At 37.1% G+C, this 18,146-nt stretch overlaps 2 protein-coding genes across 12 annotated transcripts in view; one reads left to right on the forward strand and one right to left on the reverse strand.

Moving 5' to 3' along the window:
- Positions 1-219: 219 nt before the first annotated feature.
- On the forward strand, positions 220-10,353 carry HNRNPH3 (heterogeneous nuclear ribonucleoprotein H3). 4 transcript variants are annotated; one of them, XM_036923970.2, is made up of 10 exons: positions 220-392; positions 5,217-5,351; positions 5,872-6,010; positions 6,507-6,691; positions 7,151-7,237; positions 7,504-7,622; positions 8,756-8,891; positions 9,667-9,762; positions 9,836-9,928; positions 10,058-10,353. In XM_036923970.2, exons 2-10 carry the CDS (start codon positions 5,240-5,242, stop codon positions 10,132-10,134), a joined length of 1,044 nt encoding a protein of 347 aa, XP_036779865.1. In that variant the 5' UTR covers positions 220-392; positions 5,217-5,239; the 3' UTR covers positions 10,135-10,353. The 4 variants fall into 4 exon arrangements, with proteins under 4 accessions (XP_036779865.1, XP_036779867.1, XP_036779866.1 ...); XM_036923972.2 differs by having other exon boundaries at positions 6,507-6,646; XM_036923971.2 differs by having other exon boundaries at positions 235-373.
- Positions 10,354-11,357: 1,004 nt separating this feature from the next.
- RUFY2 (RUN and FYVE domain containing 2) overlaps positions 11,358-18,146 on the reverse strand; it is a 70,980-nt gene continuing 64,191 nt past the window's right edge. For 6 of the 8 annotated variants that reach the window (XM_057505921.1, XM_036923966.2, XM_036923965.2 and 3 more), the window contains 3 exons: positions 17,251-17,299; positions 13,796-13,873; positions 11,969-13,707 (listed from right to left, as the gene is read on the reverse strand). In XM_057505921.1, the coding sequence (XP_057361904.1) occupies positions 13,564-13,707; positions 13,796-13,873; positions 17,251-17,299 (271 nt within the window). In that variant the 3' untranslated portion in view covers positions 11,969-13,563. Of the gene's footprint in view, positions 11,794-11,968; positions 13,708-13,786; positions 13,874-17,250; positions 17,300-18,146 lie in introns of those variants that run through there. The other 2 variants (XM_057505917.1, XR_005032396.2) reach the window with 2 other exon arrangements.

Here is an 18,146-nt window from a genome sequence, read left to right on the forward strand (position 1 = left end):
CCTAAAAAGGCGGAGTTCGACTCCTCCTTAACTCGACCACCTTCGGACCGGTCCACCTCTCCCCACAACCTGGTCAGCGCACCGGGCGCAAGCGCACTTCTCGCGGCCTGCCCCGAGGCGGGACCGACTGTCTTGTCTCGCGAGAGCGGAGCCAGCCTGTCCTCGCTGCTCTCGCTCCATCCCCTCCTTCTCGCTCGCTCCCTCCCATGCCCCCAGGCCAGTCGCTGTGCTGCGCAGCTCTCTTAGCGGTTGGCTCCGGCCGAGGCGGTTGGAAGAACCGTTGTGGGAGGTGCTACACTAGGCGAGCGACTTCTCCCTCTCGACGACCGGACCCGCGCGAGCACCGGAGTTGGCGTTACTGTCGCCCGACAGGGTATCTGAAGTAAAAGGGGGTAGGTTGGGCTGGTGATATCGAGAGCCGAGTGGGGAGAAGGACGAAAGCGTTTGGGAGGGGACGGGGGTGGGGAAGTGGGAGTGCGGCGGGCGCCGCTCGGAGGCGGCCTGCCTGTGCCTCCCAGGTGATTTCCTCCTTCGAGGACGGCGGCCTGCTGGGGAAACGACTTGCTCGGGTGGAATTTAGTGGGCCAGAATGGGGTCTTCCAGCATTTCCCCTTTCCCTGCTGGTTCGGCCTCCGCCATTTTGGGTACGGTGGCGCGGCCACCTCCGGCTTCCCGCCCTTCCCCGCTTTCTGCTCTTTGCCGCTCAGCTTCCGAAAACTGACGTAGAAGGCCGGGGGTGGGGAGTGAAAGCGTCCTAGGGTCGAGGTGGGAGACGAAGCAAGCAAGCAGGGAAAGGAAAGGCTGGGCGCTTGGGTGGAGGGAGGATCTGGGCTGTCGGCCGCGCTCTAGATGGAAATGGCGCCGAAGGCGCCTGGCCTCCCACCGCGGCTTCCACCCGCAGTCTCGTCCTGGCCACCTGAGCTGAGAGTGATTTCTGACGCAGATTCAGATGAGAGAGGCTGTAACTGGGGGAGGAAAATAAATGGCGACGAAGGCGCTCAACTCCTAAATCCTGGACAAAGGAGGCAGACAGCCTCCTTCGTAATCACGCCGCCCGGTGGCGAAGGTGTTTGAGCAGGCCTGGCTGCTGGGGGGAGGGGTGGGGAACGCTCCCGAGCTCTCTGGTCCCTCGGGCAGCTAGGTAAATGGGAAGTCTCCGGGAGGAATAAAGGTCGGCTTAGCTGGCCTGTGTATTCCAGGCTTGGAATTTCGTAGAGAGTACGTACTCGCTTTGCGATGGGTTCTTTTCACGCTTATCTTAAACGTATTTAAAGACTTAGTGGGTAATTGTTTTGTGAGCAGAAAATAGGGTGACTTAACGAAACGAAACAGGAATGTGAAATGGGCATATTTCAAATAGGCCGTCTGGGCCCAGTGGACTAGGATACGGCTTTTTTAACTTTCGGCTGGGGATGGGTGGTTTAGCAGTGATTTTGTGTTCTTTGGCACCTACTGTGTTAGAATGTAAGTAGTAAGTAGAAGTTTTACTTTTGGGAGAAGGTTAAAACCAGTGATGTCAACAATGTATATGGAGGGGGGCGGGGCGGGAATTGAGTTACTGACTCTAAACATTTAATTTCCCAAGGGCCTTATTTTGTGAAAAGACTGTTTTGGTAGCTAAGTGTGTTTTCTGTTTAGAAATGTGATACTTTGACCAAGAAAATAAGACTACTCAACAGGAGGACAAACTGAAAGCCTCATCCCGTGGTGGTGTGATGTGGTTTTGGAAAGGGGCCAGGGGTCCATAAAAGGCAGAACTGGGTCAGTAATGTTCACTGAACGCAATACAAAAGGACAGGCAAGACCTGAGAATACGAGGTTCCAGAATGCCTGTGAATCTTCACAGGAAGTCTTTTACCTAGTTTTCCAGCTTTAAAAACAAAAACCTTCTATTGAAGATGCTGTGATTTTTACTGGACTTCGAAAAGACAGCCCAGAGATTCATATAAAACAGTATAGAACAGCTTTCCTAATTGGATTACTCTAGAAATCTTTTTTCCTGCCCTCTTTCATCTGCACCATAATCTGGAAATCCATCTAATTGCGCTTATATTTTTAATCGTGTTTTTTGGTGTCCCTATTTTGGTGAACAGGTGGCTAAACTGCAATAGGTAACTTCTGGAAAGGAATGCGTAATTTTAGGGATCTCACCGCTTCGGTGCTACTGACGTGAATAGGTTTTTTGTATTTAATTTAAAATTAAGTAGATAGGTGGAATGATTTCCATTTACAAATTTTCCGTTCTGGTTAAACATTGCCAAGATAAGTTCATTTTCATTTTTCAGGACCAGTGAGATGCCATTTAGAAAGTTACTTAATGATTCATCAAACCCTTACTTTATGTACTAACTTTAGAAGATAGTACAGTATATACCTCTATGTTATAAAGGAATTTTGTGTTTCATTTGGCCTCTTTTAGATGCCTTTTCTAACAGTTTTGAAATACAGTTCATACTACCATAAAGTTGATCCATTAAAAAAATCATACAATAATGAGGTCTCCTGTGACTGGTTTCTTCACTTACATAATGTTTAGGAAATTGTATTTAAAGCCTCATATAAAACTAATATCCTAGTGTTCCGACTGCTAGTATTTTTTAATGTTGCTAACAGTTGGAATAATTAAAGCAGAATTGTGATTAGTTGTGACACTTGGAAAGAAAGGTTGAGATGAGATTATCCTGATAATTAGTAAACTCTAGGTAGTTTCTGAGACAGCTTTTTATTGAGGTATTGTCTTACTGTATGACTCAAGAGTTTGTCTTGGTTTTGTTCTGTAAGAATTTGAGTCAGATTTTGAGTTTTGAAGTACAGTGTGGCTTACTTTTTTATTGTGTACTCTTCATACTCATGGGATGGAGTGTCACTCTATAAAATAGTGTGTCTTCTGAATCTGTATAGCTAGCTTTTCCCCGATTTAAAGTCATTAACAGTGTGGTATGTTTTTCGTAGACTTGACATTTCGTTTTTATATAGGTCTCGTCGGTATAGGCTGATAAAAAAATCAAAAGTAGTTTGCTAGTATTTCTTGGGAAGTGCTAAGATTTATAGAAAAGACAAATCAGTTTCCATCTTTTTGTTGTTGTTGTTCCTCAAACAGTATCTTTACATTGAAAAAAGAAAAGTTCTAAATGATAAGCAGACCACACAAAGGTCTGTTCACAACAGCTTAGATATTTGCAAAGTACTTAAGTTTTTCATGAGGAGGTAACATTTGATGTTAGATCACCTCCACCTTCTCTTCTGTTCTCAAATCACCCTTTATATGAAGTTATTTCTTAAGGTTGGTGCTTTTTTGTCCGCTTTTAAATGTTTGAGCTCTTCAAAATGTCCCAACTTCTTTCCCCAAATTGATTTGGGCCTACCTCTTTTAGGGCAACTCTATAGCAGTATTTTTTTAATTGTCTAGCTAACATGGATTATGTAAGCATTTTTTTAAATGCCCCCCTGTGGGCCCCTCCCCCTCCCACCCACCCCAACCCCCGGGACAATTCATAAGGAAATCTGAAAATTTAAGCCTTTGTTGACTTTGGAAAAGACTTGTAACAGTCATTATTCCCTTTCAAGACTCAAGAATAGTTTTCTGTCCTTCAAAGATTCAGTTATTTTGAGGTGTGTTTGATTAGTTTTACAGGGTCTCCCAAATCCAAAAAGCAGCAGCCACCATTTAGTGATTACCATGCTGCAGACCAAGCTCAGGACAATTCTTAAAACAGCTCAGCGGGATATAGGCCCTACTGCTGTATCTTAAGTCGAATACAGAGATTATGTAGTTTGCTTCAATTGAAGTGGCCAGTGAGTGGCAGACGAGAGATTCAAACCCAGAATTTCTTTAAAGTTCATACCAGTTACTTGGGTGCATAAGAACTAACTGTAATGTCACAGATAAAACTTATTTTTCCCCTTTGGATCTCTGTGTCTAAAGTGGTGCCTAGGATTCTTTTGAAAACAACAAAATGAGTGCTGAAGGTGTTTCATATGCAGAGGTATTTGATAACCACATTTGCAAAAATTTCTTTATTATAAATGCATGGATTCTAGGAAAAAGAAACTTCACTCTACAGATTCTGCCTCTAACAGTTGACACTGATAATCAGATGATAAGAAATTAAAAATTAGTGAATACGGTTGGTATGATATATAATCCTTAAGCATAAAGGAATCAAGTGAACAAATTGTTTTGTTTCAGGGGAGGAGGTGGTGAGGGAAAGTTTTGAAATATTCAGGTGAGTAGGATTCCTACAGCTGCATAGTGAAATTTGTAAGGTCTGGTAAGTTTCTGCAGCTGAAGGACTTCTGCATTAGCCTCTTGAAATTTTAAAGAAAGGATGGTTGTCTCTTGGGAATATAACTGGGTGGATGGGTTCTTTTGGAGGGGAAGGAGGTCCTCTCACTGTACTTTTTCTAATGCTTTTTGAATATGAATGTGTAGTACCTTTTTTCAAAAATGGTGTTTAAAAGTAAAAAATTGAGTAAATTGGTTTTTAATATACTATTTCCAGTAACTTCCAAACAGGTGGCTTCAAAAAACAGTGATACTGTTGGAGCGGTCTTTCACCTCAGTTTTAAAATTCACCCTAATTAACTTTTAAAACTTGCTCTTGAGAAGTGTATAAGCTAGATTTAGTTTTAATAGAGGAATTTTTCCCCTTTAAAATCAATTTGGTGTGTTCAGAATTACAGTGCATCTAATAAGGTACAGGTTGTATTGTAATGCCATTTTTCTAACATCAAAGAAGTACTCATACTTTTGGTTCTTACTGTGAGTGTATAGTGGTCCTGAGGGCAGCTTTTGAGTAGTAATTAAGTTTTAAAGAGTTTGCATAACTATGCAAGTGAATAATAATACCTGGAAAATGTGAGTGAAAATATGAGAGATGAAAGGCTAGAGTTGATGTTAAGATGACAGGCTCAAGAAAGAGCATTTAAGGACTTCATAGTGGAATTGTGTACATTTTCTTAAGATTAAGCAATGTATAGTTTTTGATCTTTAGAAATTGAGTACTTTTTGGTGGGAGGGGTCAACTTTCACTGCCTTCAGGTCTTGCTTACCCCAGAAGAGAAGGATGTTGAGTGGAAGTATTGATACTATCACCAGAGTCACTGAGCCATATGATAACATTTCCTGTTGTGTACCACTGAGAGGTGTTTCTTCATTACCTCTGGCAAGAGTGTGTTTTGATTGACTGCTTTATGTGCTTGTTTATTTCTTATAGCATTTAAATCAAACGGTATTGAGATGGATTGGGTTATGAAACATAATGGTCCAAATGACGCTAGTGATGGGACAGTACGACTTCGTGGACTGCCATTTGGTTGCAGCAAAGAGGAAATAGTTCAGTTCTTTCAAGGTACCTCTAGTATTAGTCAAAGTTTAGTAGTATTTTAATTTTATTTTATATTTTTAATTTGTAAAACCCATTTGTTTGGGGGACTTTTAAATTTGTGTATGATAATCTTGGTTATTTAGTAAGTTATGAGATGTACTTCAGTTAATTTCAATACAGAATGTGTAGAATATATAAAACCTAACGTGCAGTAAACTTAATTGACAGTAATTGTGTATGAAATGAACCATGAGTTAGCATATGGAGCATAGTTATACTTGATTTTTTTGTTTTTCCATGTAATATAGGTGAGCTTTTAGAGTGTGTGTGTAATTTTAAGAAGCTGGTTGCCAAAAAAAAATTTTATGTAATCCAGTAATATTTTTTAAAATCTTCAGTTTGTATTATGGGGTGATGGGAAAATAAGCTTTTTTGTTTTGTTTTGTTTTTTGTTTAGACGTGTTTTAAATATTTGATTCAGATGGGAATGTTTCAGCCTTTAACACTGTTCCCCTTGATGGGGTTATTTGTCCTTGGGTTAAAGGGTTGGAAATCGTGCCAAATGGGATAACATTGACGATGGACTACCAGGGGAGAAGCACAGGGGAGGCCTTCGTGCAGTTTGCTTCAAAGGAGATAGCAGAAAATGCTCTGGGGAAACACAAGGAAAGAATAGGGCACAGGTGGGGATGGAGAGTTTGGGATGGTGTTAAAATTTTTATTTTTGGGGGTTGTGGGTTACTTGCTTAAATGGGGGGGGTAACAACATTTTCTGGGGTAGCTTAAAAGAATTGATAATTTTCTAAATTTAACTTGGAAACTACAGATTTGGGTGGGGAATTAATGCTAATAGTTTGCTTAAAATTAGATTGTTTCCATTTCTCTAGGATGTTAATAAATGCTTTTTGTATAATCAACTATTTTCTCTAAACATGTACTAAAGGAAACAAGCTAAAATTATATTTATATTCTATGAATTGTTCTCAAATGACTAATTTGTCTATGTAAAACTTAAATATTAATTAAGTCTGTAGGTGTAAAAAATGTTGTGGTGTATTTAGGTAATTTAAATTGGGTTATGTACCTAGATGTAGAAAAACTTAACTGCATTTTGCCCAGTCTCTTACTGACTCTAATACATTCATGCTGAAACCTGTACCTTAAACCATTTTTAAATAGGTATATTGAGATCTTCAGAAGTAGCAGGAGTGAAATCAAAGGATTTTATGATCCACCAAGAAGATTGCTGGGCCAGCGACCGGGACCATATGATAGACCAATAGGAGGAAGAGGGGGTTATTATGGAGCTGGGCGTGGAAGTATGTATGACAGAATGCGAAGAGGAGGTGATGGATATGATGGTGGTATGTGTATCTAATGAACAAAGGTTCTGTTGTCATTTTCTTAATGTTTCTGACATTTTGTCAAGAAATACAGAAATGGCAGTAAATTCAGTACCTGCTAGGTGTTAAAACCTGTTCATGAAAATATGGGTTCCTGTGGCTAACAATGGGACTTGATTGATGCACATATTGGTATCTACGTAACAAAAATTGAAATGAAGATAATGGACATATTTGACATTTTCTCTTTGGCATTGGAATGAAAAATGTTTTTGAAATGTGTCATTTTGGGATTTTTAATTTCCACCAGCATTAACTGCATTTTTTCAAAAGTGTTTTGTAACTTACTAAGTTGGGAGTTGCAAACTTGTAATAATAAGTTAACAAAGACTGCTTACCACAGAGTGGTTTTGTTTACTAGATTATAAAACTTAACCTCTTGAAAGTGTGTATTCATGTCTTTCTCCTTCAATTTTACAGGTTATGGAGGTTTTGATGACTATGGTGGCTATAATAATTATGGCTATGGAAATGATGGTTTTGATGACAGAATGAGAGATGGAAGAGGTAAAATAAATATTAAAGATGTTCATTAAGTGAATTTTAGTATTTGCTCTACGACCACTCACTGGTGACTTGTACAGGAATCAACTCAGGCATATTTCAGTGCATTCCCTCATAGAACTTCTTAAAGGTTATACCTCTCCGTTTGATGTTTAGAACAACTGTAAAATGTTCGTATCTTCTCATTGCCAAGAAAAAGGTGTGTACAGGAAAGATTTGGAAATGCTTTCTTTAAATCAGTAATAATCTTTGGACATTTTCTCCTCTAGGTATGGGAGGACATGGCTATGGTGGAGCTGCTGGTGATGCAAGTTCAGGTTTTCATGGTGGTCATTTTGTACATATGAGAGGATTACCTTTTCGTGCAACTGAAAATGACATTGCTAATGTGAGTGATTTTAGTAGTTCATTAGCATTGTCATACTTACTCTTGGTATCTAAATTTTCAAGCATTCTTTATGCTCTCATCTTTTTCTTCATAATTTTAATGTCATATCCCCTTAATGTGAATATGTATGTGTATCGTACATGTATAATACATACAGCTTCAGTAGTTAAGTATTTTTCTGTTGTTTGCTGGCCTGCATAGGATTCAAGCAAGTTAACACCCTACATTCATAAAGTCCAGGTTGGGAATTTAGTGAAGGACTGATAAGCATAGAGTGATGATGACTGGAGGACCGTTTTTGTTAGATTTTAAAGTATAATAAATATGTAATCAGTTTTAGTGGTTTGGTTTGTCTGTCTAGGCTATATGGTGATTAGAAACTGAGGAGCTGAAAATAATGGGAGTAAATGTTGTTACTGATTTGGAACTAGTTGATTTTAAATTGGTTAGAGAATTAGCGAACTTCAGACCATGGATGAGATCCAGTTAAACCTATTCTTTTGTTTACCTTTTGCAGGGTTGCAGTAGAGACCCAGTGACCTACAAACACTAGTATTTATGACCTAGCTCTTACTTGAAAAAAATTTTTCTCTAGATCTTACGAGGCTCCAGCTGGCCCCCCCTAAAAGTTATAGAGGTGCCTTTTAGAACTGTTTCAACTAGTTAACTTGTGATTAGAACTAAATGATATACTTGGGAACTGTCCATATACAGTTGATAGGTTTGTCAAACTGTTTTGAAGCATATGACACCCAGTTCTCTGAATGTACTTCTATATAGTGACCTATATATATTTCCGACAATTTTGAAATACCTTTCTTGGGGGTGGGGGACTTTACTCCCTCTCAGTCATAGGGTATGAAACTTTTTTATCTGTTTAGGGGTAAAAGTGTAGCCTGAGTTAGAAATATTTTTCTTAATTATAATAAATTTAATACCACCTAGTTTATTTAGAAGAGAGAATTTTTTCCCTAAGTGTATAGTCTTACATACCCAGAACCTCTGTGGTTGATTCAGTCTTTAGCCTTGCACTCTGGCAATGGAAGGGTTTGTTTTAAAGATGAGGGAAAACCAAGGCATGTGGTCATTTAAATACATAGAAAAGTAACTTGTAAAACAATTGTTTTATTTAGTTCTTTTCACCACTAAATCCAATACGAGTGCATATTGATATTGGAGCTGATGGCAGAGCAACAGGAGAAGCTGATGTAGAGTTTGTGACACATGAAGATGCAGTAGCTGCCATGTCTAAAGATAAGAATAACATGCGTAAGTGGTATCAGTATGCTGTCTTTGTTTCCTAGGTGTGGACTTTGGCTCCTAAAATAACTTTCTCATTTGTAATTCCTTAAATGTAGGAGATTATAGGATCTGTAGGTAACACTTGGCAGTCATTGGGGCCTGAAACCATATGGCATTTAATAAGTTCAGTCTTTGATGGCTCTTTCTAAGAGGTTTTTTATTGAGGAATTAATTCATACTCAATACTTGACAGATTATTTGGGCTTAAGTTTATTAAAAAGGGAAAATAGTTATGTTACTTGGACTTGCCTGAGTTCCCATGCCATTTGCAAATACAACTTACCCTATACACTGATGAACTTCAGTAACTTACTCTTCCATGTCATCAAATCTGTTTGAAAACCATTAAGCTTCACTTTGACCAGTGGTCCCCAAATCTGGCTGTGCATCTATACATCAGTCACATTTAATAAAAATGTATTTTCATGGATACTACCTTCAAGATTCTATTTCACTTCTGTAACTGGCCTTGGAATGTATTTTTAACTATACCAGCTGCTTCTGAAATATATAACCCCTTTGTAGATAAGGAAATTGAGGCCTCAAATACTTGTTACATGTTCAGGGTTGTAGTTACAACAAAGTCTAGATTGTTTTGCCGTGGCATTAATTTTAACCATTACATAAGGAATTTGAAAGCATATACCTGCAGATTAGTATTACCTATTCAGCCTGCTTGATGCTTTTAATTGATAACATTTGGTCCATTACTTTCTCCTTCCCTATTTTTTTTCCCCTAAAGAACATCGATACATTGAACTCTTCTTGAATTCTACTCCTGGAGGTGGCTCTGGAATGGGAGGTTCTGGAATGGGAGGCTATGGCAGAGATGGAATGGGTATGTAAAGTTTTTAAAAGAAGCAGAGTAAGACAATTAGCAGTCCATCTCAAACTTCTTTTTTTTCCTCAAGATAATCAGGGAGGTTATGGATCTGTTGGAAGAATGGGAATGGGGAACAACTACAGTGGAGGATATGGTACTCCCGATGGCTTGGGTGGTTATGGTAAGTGTCTTTTGGTTTGTGTTCATCCCTATGTGTGGTGCAGACCATGTAATTTTGCATATTACTTTTAATATCTTGTGCATTGATTATCTCCTGCTAAACAATACTTAATGTCTTTTTCTCCTCAAGGCCGTGGTGGTGGAGGCAGTGGAGGTTACTATGGGCAAGGTGGCATGAGTGGAGGTGGATGGCGTGGGATGTATTAAAACATAACCACAAACATACAAGTCCCGACAACAGCATCTGGTCTACTAGACTTTCTTACAGATATAATTTCTTTTGTATTTTAAGAACTTTATAATGATTAAGGGGATGTGTTTTCAAAATATTATTTGGTAAAGCAACAGATTGTGATGGGAAAATCTGTTTTCTGTAGGTTTTATTTGTTGCATACTTTGACTTAAAAATAAATTTTTATATTCAAACCACTGATGTTGATACTTTTTATATACTAGTTACTCCTAAGGATGTGCTGCTTTCATAAGATTTGGGTTCATGTATTTTACTATTAGCTCTACAAGTAGTAGCATAGAGTAATTTCAAAAGAGTGGTTCACCTCTGCATAAACTACAAGTCTTAATAAGAGGGCATCTGGAATAGAGCTTGGAAAATAATTAGTATAACTTCTTTTTTAATTTCTCTTGGGCATACTGTAAATACAAAAGCTAAAGATGAGTGTAGGTGGCTTCAGAATATAAATTCAGCTAATTCTATGTTATCTTTTCAAATGTCATTTATGGGGCATAGCTCTGAAATGTTGATTGAAGAAGTATCAGGATTTCCGAATATTCATAATTATGTTACCTGAGGATGAGAGTGTTGGAAGTTAAACTCTAGCCCTAGATTTTAGATTAAAACCCTTGAGTGCTTGACTGAAGTACAAAAATATGTTTCCAAAAAGTGGTAGTTGTAAGTTAGCTCAAAATGTCTAGAATTAGGTTAATGTTCTCAGTGGCATGAGAATTCAGTACAAGTAACAAAAGTATTTAGAGTCTAATTCTCACAGATGTATTTTCAGTTCCCTGCCCAATAGTTAAAGCATACAGTTTTTTAATAACTGTAAAAATGACTATTTAAAAAAATGTAAGACAAGTCCATGTCATAGTCTTAAATAAAATGAGAGTCCTAAAAGTTGGACTTTGCATCTGCTGTTTTGGAGTTTTAGAGCCATTGTGTCACAAAATACTATATGTAGCAAGGAAAAGGTGCTTTTTACTTTTAATCCCTTTGATCAATATGGCTTTTTTTTCCAAATTGGCTAATGGATCAAAAGAAAACCTGTCAATGTGAATTCAGTTACTGAACTTGTTTTGTTTTTGCTAGAAATGTTACTAATGTAATAAATATCAATGTGGGAGATAATAGTATGGTGTTTGTCCTAGAATGCTTTGTGTCGGCTCCTGATTACAAATCAATATGAAAGGTACTAAATGTGTCTAATGATTAGACAAAATGACTAAGCCTAAATGGAGCCTAACAGCAGAAATAACTCCTATCACAGCTGTATTACCATAACTGAAGCAATGGTTCATCTTAATGCCTGTACCCGCTCCCTTCATTACCCATTTAAATACTAGGCTCATACCACTTAATCTTCTTAAAAAGATCACATTTGGTTTTCCCAGGATTACCCTATTAAAATCTTGAAGTGGTAAAAGTATGAAATGTTAATAAATGAAAGTAGCTCTTCTTTAAAGCCAGCTAATTTTTCAAATCTTTATTTGGTGTATAAAATTCACATTTAATTTTAAAACATTTGCAAGGTAGAATTACAATTCCTTGGCACCATGGCAGCATTATTGTAGTGCTGGCTAGATCAGGGAATGGTGTGAAGTTTACTGACTGACTTTCTGTGCGGGGGCAATCTTGAAAAAAACGGAAATAAAATGAAGCTGTCATAAAAGCTTGACTACACAAAGCCCAAATCAATTGGCCGTACATAAATTTTTAATGGAAAATAATTTAAAGGGAGAACATAAACATCTTTGTTTACTTGTTGAAGAAACCAGCCTTGGAATCAAAGCAAAATCACCCATTTAAAAATTTGTTCTAAGCACAGTATTAAAAAATACCTCATACTTAAAATTTTTAATCTTTGCTTTTCGTTTTTATCATAAAAAGTTAATCATCCCATCAATACAAAACACTTCAAGAATATAATTCATATGTCTTGAAAACATTTCTATCAATCAGCATTCAAGAAAGACTGCCTAAAAATCTGTCAGTTCTAGTTGACCTCAAAAGCGTGACTGGATTATGAAGAAAAATCTTGAAGTAAAAACAGGTTTCATACATTGGCAATTTAGAATATTAATTTTAAACCTTAATAAAAGAACATACTCTTAAGGAAAGGATACGCAACCCTATCTTAAGGGGTATGGAGATGGCTGATTCACTAAATACAATGCTCCTAAGGAATAAGGTAGGATTACTATAGGACATTGAAAAGGGTCACTGACTTAAAAGTGCATGGCTAGTTTTATAGATTAATTTCTTAATTTGTCAAAAGCAACAGTAGGATTAGTGTTAACTGAATCTTCCATGCTTGAAATATTTCAAGTATGTATTTCATAACGGGTGATACTGCATCTGCCCAACACCCAGTTTACAAGTGCTCAGGATAGTGAATTTTTTTACTCTGTATATATGGTGCAGTAGTAGAACACTACAATGTAATGCTTCCTAAAAGTTACAGTAATAGAAATGTACTATAAAATTTCAGTAACTCAGGTCTGTCATATTAAAGGCAAAAGTTTTAACTGTACTTAAGATTTATCCTTTAATCCATAGGAATATCAAGCAGAAGCCTAGTAATCCCATCCTCTATTACATTTTTTTCTGAGTAAAGATTCATGTTTTCAACTTTTATTTGAAAAGTGGTGTGAGGCTTCCCTAAAAAAATTAGCAATTTAGCTAGTTGGGTAGCTTACAGGAAGATCCACAAGTAGTAACATAAAAGGATGGAAGTATGGGAAAAATTTTAAGGCAAAATAATAACTTCAACTGAAAGTATCAAAAGATACAGTATGCACAGTACATTGATTATGTAAGAGGAAACCCAAAAGGAATTTAACTTTATATTGGCCTTTTCTAATGCAAAATGGGCAAAGAAAATGGTGGCAAAAGGGCAAACAAGAGTTAGACTGAAATCTTACCAAGCTGATGAAAATCTGTTGAACTGGAATATTACGACTAGTAAAAAGTTCTACCCATTTCCAGTCTTCTCTGAGAACCATGAAGCTTTAAAGTGCATTAAGAAAATTACAGGCACCATCAAATACCAACTTGACGAGAATAAAACGATTGAAGTCCTATTTTTAAGAAAGCCTTTACAAAATAAGGCAGGTGTGTGTGTGTTATGTTGTCAGGCCTTTCGATGGCATTAAAAGTCACATGATTAATATCAATTAAGAATTAGGCTGAAATTATTTTAAAGCATGCCCTGTTGAAAATTCTTTGAACCACAATGTGAAAAGGAAACAGCAAATTACACAGCTCTTCCCATGAATATGTAGGAGATAAAATTGGTACCAATACTGTCTGAAAGCAGCTTAAGAAGGGCTGTCTGAATATGTACATTCACATATAACATTCATCATAGATACTTTCCTACATAAGGATTTAGTTCTGGAGTCCTATGGCAAGTTAGATGAGCATCTCTGAATTAGCAGTGCATGACAGGAATCACAAACCCGTACTGGCTTTGGTGATGAAGGCAATGGCAGCTCGTTGTCAGAGCAAGCATTACAGAAAATTTCCCCACAGTTTCTACAGTGGTGCTATTAATGGGAGAAAGAAAAAAGCCTCAATAAAATTAGAAGACATTTTTGCACCAAAACTTTTAGACTCACTTCTTACCTCCCATACCTTTCTTTTAGAGAGTGAGAATTCCTTTTCACAAAGTTTACAGTGTGTGGCTTCTTTGTCTTTCAACCAAACCAGTCCCTAGTAGGAGGAAAAGAGTATTAATGCTCAAATTGGTAACCCTAAAGACTACAAATGAAAATATTTTCAGTCAAGAACATATAGGAACATGTGTAAATGAAAACCAGAAAATGAATCCTTTGAGAGAGACTAACAGTTGTAGATGAGGTATGGAACTTGTTTCAAAATAGGGTAAAGATGGGATTTGGGTTGAATATGAGTAAGGTTGGTCGTATACTGAGAAATATTGAAACTGGGTATGGTTCATTTTACTGTTCCTTTGCAACTGTATGTTTGAAAAATTCCATGACAAAATGTTTTTTAAAAAATACTTCTGATGAGAGTTCTCCTTAAGGAAAGAATGTTAAAGATCATCTAGTCCATTCATCAAACTAAAAAGCTTCTGTACAGCAAAGGACACCATCAGTAGAACAAAAATGCATCCTACAGTATGGGAGAATATATTTGTAAATGACATAGCCAACATGGGGTTAACATCCAAAATATATAAAGAACTCACACCTCAACACCCAAAAAGCAAATAACCCGATTAAAAAAATGGGCTGAGGATATGAACAGACACTTCTCCAAAGAAGAAATTCAGATGGCCAACCGGCACATGAAAAGATGCTCCCCATTGCTAATTATGAGGGAAATGAAAATTAAAACCACAATGAGGTAACACCTCATGCCAGGTAGGATGGCCAATAACAAAAAGACAAGCTTAACAACAAACGCTGGTGAGGATGCGGAGAAAGGGGAACCCTCCTACACGGTTGGTGGGAATGTAAATTAACCATTGTGGAAAGCAATATGGAGGTTCCTCAAAAAACTCAAAATAGAAATACCATTTTACCCAGTCGGGAATTCCACTCCTAGGAATGTACCCAAAAGAAACAAGCTCTCAGATTCAAAAAGACACATGCACCCCTATGTTTATCGCAGCACTATTTACAATAGCCAAGAAATGGAAGCAACCTAAGTGTCCATCAGTAGATGAATGGATAAAGAAGAGGTGGTACATATATACACAATGGAATATTGAGCTATAAGAAGAAGAAAAATCCTACCATTTGCAACAACATGGATGGAGCTAGAGGGTATTATGCTCAGCGAAATAAGCCAGACAGAGAAAGACATGTACAAATGATTTCCCTAATTTGTGGAGTATAAGAACAAAGCAGAAACTAAAGGAACAAAACAGCAGCAGACTCACAGACTCCAAGAAGGGACTAGTGGTTACCAAAGGGGAGGGGGAGGGGAAGGAGGGTGGAAAGGGAGGGAGAAGCGGGTTGAGGGGTATGATTGGTACACATGGTGTGTGGGGGCCATCATGGGGAAGACAGTGTAGCACAGAGAAGTAGTGACTGGCATCTTATGCTGCTGGACAGTGACTTCATCACTCGGGGGGGGGACTTGATAATATGGGTGAATATAGTAACCACAATGTTTCAATGTGAAACCTTCGTAAGTGCATATCAGTGATACCTTAATAAAAAATAAAGACCATCTAGTCGAACATTTAAGAATAAGTTTTCACCATGTAAAAATGCCCATGAGTTTGGCGTTATGTATACTTTATACTCAGCCTAACATTTAAGGAGACTTTGGAAATCAGATGTCCGCGTTCATTTTTAGGTAAGACCACCTTAAATTCAGTTTTACATGGCTATTCAGTTAAAGTTCTGTAACTCACAAATTTAATAGCTACTGTGTAAAGTTGGTAGAAAATGTCTTAAGAGTCAACCTGATACTAAAATTTCTAAATGGACCCATTCTTAACCAAGATTTTGGCTACAAAACAGCCTGGAGTAAACCACATTGCTGCTGCTTACAAAGAACTGAGTCCAGCTTGGGAATGAAGCAAGTGCCACCTATAAAGTTCTCAGGAATAGGGATCTTTACCACTTGATGAGATATTCTCCAAGCAAAAAAGCCCAAAGATAAATCCCTCAAAACCTGAGTTTTCTTAAAAGCCTTTTCTATCTGACAGCAGAATTCTTTGAAGAAAGTAAGATGGAAAAAATGACTAAGTATTCACTGATCAAGATCACAAAGTTAATTTCCAGTATTTTTTCACAGTCTTAACTAGGACCTATTACCTCATATACAGAAGTAAGACAAATGGTATTGGGTTACTGCACCTAAGGCACTCACAGGATTATAAGAAGTGAAGGCTTAAAAAAAAACATACCTTGAATTGTGCAATTTTTTGGAAAAAGGAAAACTAACCTAAAATTACCTGGCTTATTTTACCATGTGAAAAACTTTTATCAAGAAACATTTTATAGAGGGTTTGAAGGAATAAAAAAACAGATACTCAAGTACAACTAAGCTTTAAAAAAAAAAAAAACAATTATTAATTCCAGAGGAAATAAAAACTAGTTCAAGAAAGATAATGTAATTGCAGTATACTACCTGGCCCAGGATAACAATTTTTAAATAGTCATAATAAAGAACACACAGTAAATGAATTCCACAAAAACTTCAACTTAATTATACTGGGAGGGCAGTGATGACCAGACAGACCAGGGTAAGAGTAAGCAAAAGTCCTCATCCAACATGCTAACCAGACAATAAATAGGGCTTAAATTAATTGAGTGAACAGTATTTAATGCATGTTATTTAGAAATAGGGGATAAATGCTGGAAGAAACAACTGCAAGTAGCTCCCTTCAGGTGGCAGGAGTGAGAATGGATAAGGGAAGGGACAAGGAGGTGAAGAAGAAGAGACTGATACCATAATTTTTTTTTAAATCTAGCACTATTTGACTTTGTATTTTCATATAACACTTAGATAAAAAAAATGAAATGGGGTAGCTTGTGTGGTAGGAAGCCGCCTGTCATTGAAATAAACAGAGACTGCATTTTTTCCTATGTTGTGGAAGGGATTTTTGCACCCAGACAAATTCAGAACCATATACTGATAAAGAATACCGATCATTTCACATATATTAACCTATTCAACATTCAAAGCAACCATATACAAAATCATAAATCTATTTCAGAAGAGAAGACAGACTCCCTGAGGATATGTGACTTGCTTTGAAGGTCAAAATCAGTAAGAAACAGACCGGCATAGAAACTCAACGACTCTCAAATTCAAAGGCAATTTCACTATATCATGCCACACTTTGTAGGAAAGTGGACAAAATGATTTCCAAGGTCACTGCTAACATACTGATTATTAATAATGTGACTCTAGAGGTACAGGGAAGGAAGAGCTGCATCCTCATCATCCAAACTCCCCATCAAAGGGCTTCTGCCTCTATACATCCTGCGATTCAATAATACCTTAGATAAATACAGGTCTCTAATGTATATATAACATATGCAAACTCAAATGGAGACTTTCACATATATCTGTGCCTTCCTATTTAAGGAAAACACTCTACTCACCTGCAGTGCTTTGTTGGCTTCTTTTATATCTTCTATTTTAAGTTTTGATCTAAAAATATTACAGAGAGGTCCAAATTTCAGTACACATATTTAAATATAGAACATCTAATAATTCATTAGAAAGGTCTTCACAGGATATAAAATTGCATACGCTACATGATTTTAACTATCTTCTTTGGCTAGTAGGATTTTATACTTTCCTGTATTTTTTAAATGTCCTAAAGCAAAACGTGCTTTTAAATTTAAAAATTGCTTCTTAAGGAAAGAGTATTGGCATTTTCATGTGGCTATAACAGTATTAATAATAGCTACAATTTATTGTAAGTTAATGGTGCCCTGGACACTATGCTATCATCTTTGCATGCATAATCTCATTTAATCTTTATAACAACCTATTTTAAAAATGAAGAAAGTGAAACCTGATGAGGTTTAGTCAGTTGTAAGAGGTCACAGAGGTGGTTAACTGAGGAAGTCAGGATTCAAACCCTGGTCTGTGTGGCTCCAAGGCCCCCATGCTAACCATTATGTACACTATTTCTTTAGCAGACGCCAAACAGTGGAAAGAGTAGAAATACTAAGGAAGATAGAGTTGTGATACTTTTTCACCTTTTGGAAATACATGTTAATGAACATGCAGATTATAAAGAGCAATATTTAATTTCCTGTGATCCTACTATCCAGAGATGAGTCTCTACATATAGATGAGTATGTGTGTGTGTATTTTAAATAGAATCATTATTTATTTAGTTGTCCATAAACAGCCCTTTTCAACAATATATCTTCTTACATATTCTTTTTTAACAATATATCCTGAAAGGCTTAAAGCTACTTGATTTGCTATTAAGTATCTGCCACATCATTACGTTAAATGGTTACATGGTATACCATGAAAAAAT

Source organism: Manis pentadactyla, chromosome 8 (genome assembly GCF_030020395.1).
Source record: "Manis pentadactyla isolate mManPen7 chromosome 8, mManPen7.hap1, whole genome shotgun sequence".
Lineage (NCBI taxonomy): Eukaryota > Metazoa > Chordata > Mammalia > Pholidota > Manidae > Manis > Manis pentadactyla.